Source organism: Puntigrus tetrazona, unplaced genomic scaffold, assembly GCF_018831695.1.
Source record: "Puntigrus tetrazona isolate hp1 unplaced genomic scaffold, ASM1883169v1 S000001111, whole genome shotgun sequence".
Classification (NCBI taxonomy): Eukaryota; Metazoa; Chordata; class Actinopteri; order Cypriniformes; family Cyprinidae; genus Puntigrus; species Puntigrus tetrazona.
Window position 1 is genome coordinate 42,501 of NW_025048699.1, and position 2,500 is coordinate 45,000.

General features: G+C 37.8%; 1 protein-coding gene across 1 annotated transcript in view; it reads left to right on the top strand.

Moving 5' to 3' along the window:
- The window catches only part of LOC122341080 (WD repeat-containing protein 7), a gene marked incomplete at its 5' end in the record, with an annotated part of 26,446 nt that overhangs the window by 22,613 nt on the left and 1,333 nt on the right, over nucleotides 1-2,500 (top strand). The window contains 1 exon segment of the mRNA XM_043234412.1: nucleotides 353-457. Within this exon segment, the coding sequence (XP_043090347.1) occupies nucleotides 353-457 (105 nt within the window).

Consider the following 2,500-nt stretch of genomic DNA (forward strand, 5'->3'; position numbering starts at 1 on the left):
CACTATGTTGAGTCACGTCTTCCATCAATCTGTCTTTTCTGCTGGCTGTTAAAGCCATTTTTCTTCTCAGTGGTACCTGTCTCAATCCCACAATGCATTAGTGCAGCTGTAGGACCCCCTCCCATGATTCAGAGTAGCTCATAAAGCTCTTAACACACACACACACACACACACACACACACACACACTCTTTTCAGCTGACCTCACTGCCTTTTCTTTCAGTACAGTTCAAAACCTCGCCACATGAAGCATCTGGAACAGGAAGTGGTGGGGTTTTGAACGTGAATGAGATGTTTGAGCTGAGATGGAAAGAGGTGGCTGCCTAAACCTGTGCCTGTTTTTATTTCCACAGCATATTCATGGACATAAAGGACCCATAACAGCGGTGTCCTTCGCACCGGACGGACGTTATCTGGCCACCTACTCCAACGCCGACAGCCACATCTCCTTCTGGCAGGTGAGGACCCCTGACCTCTGACCTCTAGGTTCAAAGAGTCACTTAGAAACTAAGAGCGGCTAACGATTATAAATAATATAACACTATATTTATAACGATATATAACAATGATATAAATGAAATCTGGCTTATTCAACGTAATATAGATAAATAAATATAAAAGTAAATGAAAAAATAATAAAAATGTACATATAAATCTAAGAAAAATTTTTATAGTGTATATATATATATATATATATATATATATATATACACATATATATACATATACACACACGTATATATAAAAAAATGCATGTTTTACGCTTATGAAATTATGAATATATAGATGTATAAAATTTCTAAAAATGCTGTATGTTTGTTTCTGTAAATTTAAACAATATTAATTTAAATGGATGTACAAATATAAAAATACGAATGGTATTAGCACAACAAATATAAAATATAATCCATAATGTAAATGTAAAGTTTAATTACGTAAATGTAAATAAAAAAAATAAATGTAGCTGTGCCTAAAGTTTAAATATAAAAGTAAAAATGTAAGCATGAAAAATAAAAGTATGATGTAAAAATGGAGAAATGGAGAATAAAGAAGTGCTTTTGCTGGTATTTGATTGAAACCTCTCTGAACAGAGCGTCCTGTGAGCAGGTCGAGTCGTCTTCTCTTCCTGTGTGTGTGTGTGTGTGTGTAAGAATGTCTTCCAGGCTAATGGTATCATTACTGTAAGGCTAAACCGGGCCGTCTGAATGGTGTGTGTGTGCTAATGAATTCTCCAGTCCTCCAGGGTCCGCAGGCGTCCGCCTCTCGCTCGCCCCGGCTGGGATGAGGGCGACTGGACGTCTGACACCGCTGAAGCCCTAGCCTCTCTGGAGCACCGCGTGTGTGTGTGTGTGTGTAGACTCACTGACTCAGTGTGTGGGAACTCTAGAGCTTCCTGTGTGTGTGTGTGTGTGTGTGTGTGTGTGTTTTGCTTATCTTACATGGCACCATCTCATGTTCAGATTTGTCAAATATGTTGAGATTTTTGTCTTTCTTCAGCATGTGATCATGTGATCAGTGTCAAAGAATCAATACAAATATATCAGATATACAGAATATAGGAAACATAAGCAGAAAATATCATGATTATAAATGTAAAAACATTACATATCATCCATCTTTCTCTCATCCATCTTTCCATCCATCATTCTACCCATCTTTCTCTTATCCATTTATCCATCTTTCTATCATCTTTCACTCATCCATCCATCCATTCTTCCATCTACCTTTCTCCAATCCATCCATCATTCTATCCATCTTTCTCTTATCCATCTATCATTCTGTCCATCTTTCTTTCATCTATCCATCTTTCCACCCATTTTTCACTCATCCATCCATCTTTCCATCCATCTTTCTCTCATCCATCCTTCCATCCATGCATCTTTCTTTCAGCCATCCATCATTCTATCCATCTTTCTCTTATCCATTCATCTTTCATCCATCATTCTGTCCTTCTTTCTTTCATCTATCCATCTTTCCACCAATCTTTCATCCATCCATCCATCCTTCCATCCATCTTTCTCCAATCCATCCATCATTCTATCCATCTTTCTCTCATCCTTCCATCATTCTATCCATCCTTCCATCCATTATTCTATCATCTTTCTCTCATCCATCCATCCTTCCATCCATCCATCTTTCTTTCAGCCATCCATCATTCTATCCATCTTTCTCGTATCCATCCATCTTTCATCCATCATTCTGTCCTTGTTTTTCATCTATCCATCTTTCTATCATCTTTCTCTCATCCATCCTTCCATCCATCCATCTTTCTCTCATCCTTCCATCATTCTATCCATCTTTCATCATTATTCTATCCATCTTTCTCTTATCCATTCATCATTCTGTCCATCTTTCTTTCATCTATCCATCTTTCCACGCATCTTTCACTCATCCATCCATCCATCCTTCCGTCCATCTTTCTCTCATCCTTCCATCATTCTATCCATCCTTCCATCCATTATTCTATCAACTTTCTCTCATCCATCTTTCTATCCATCTTT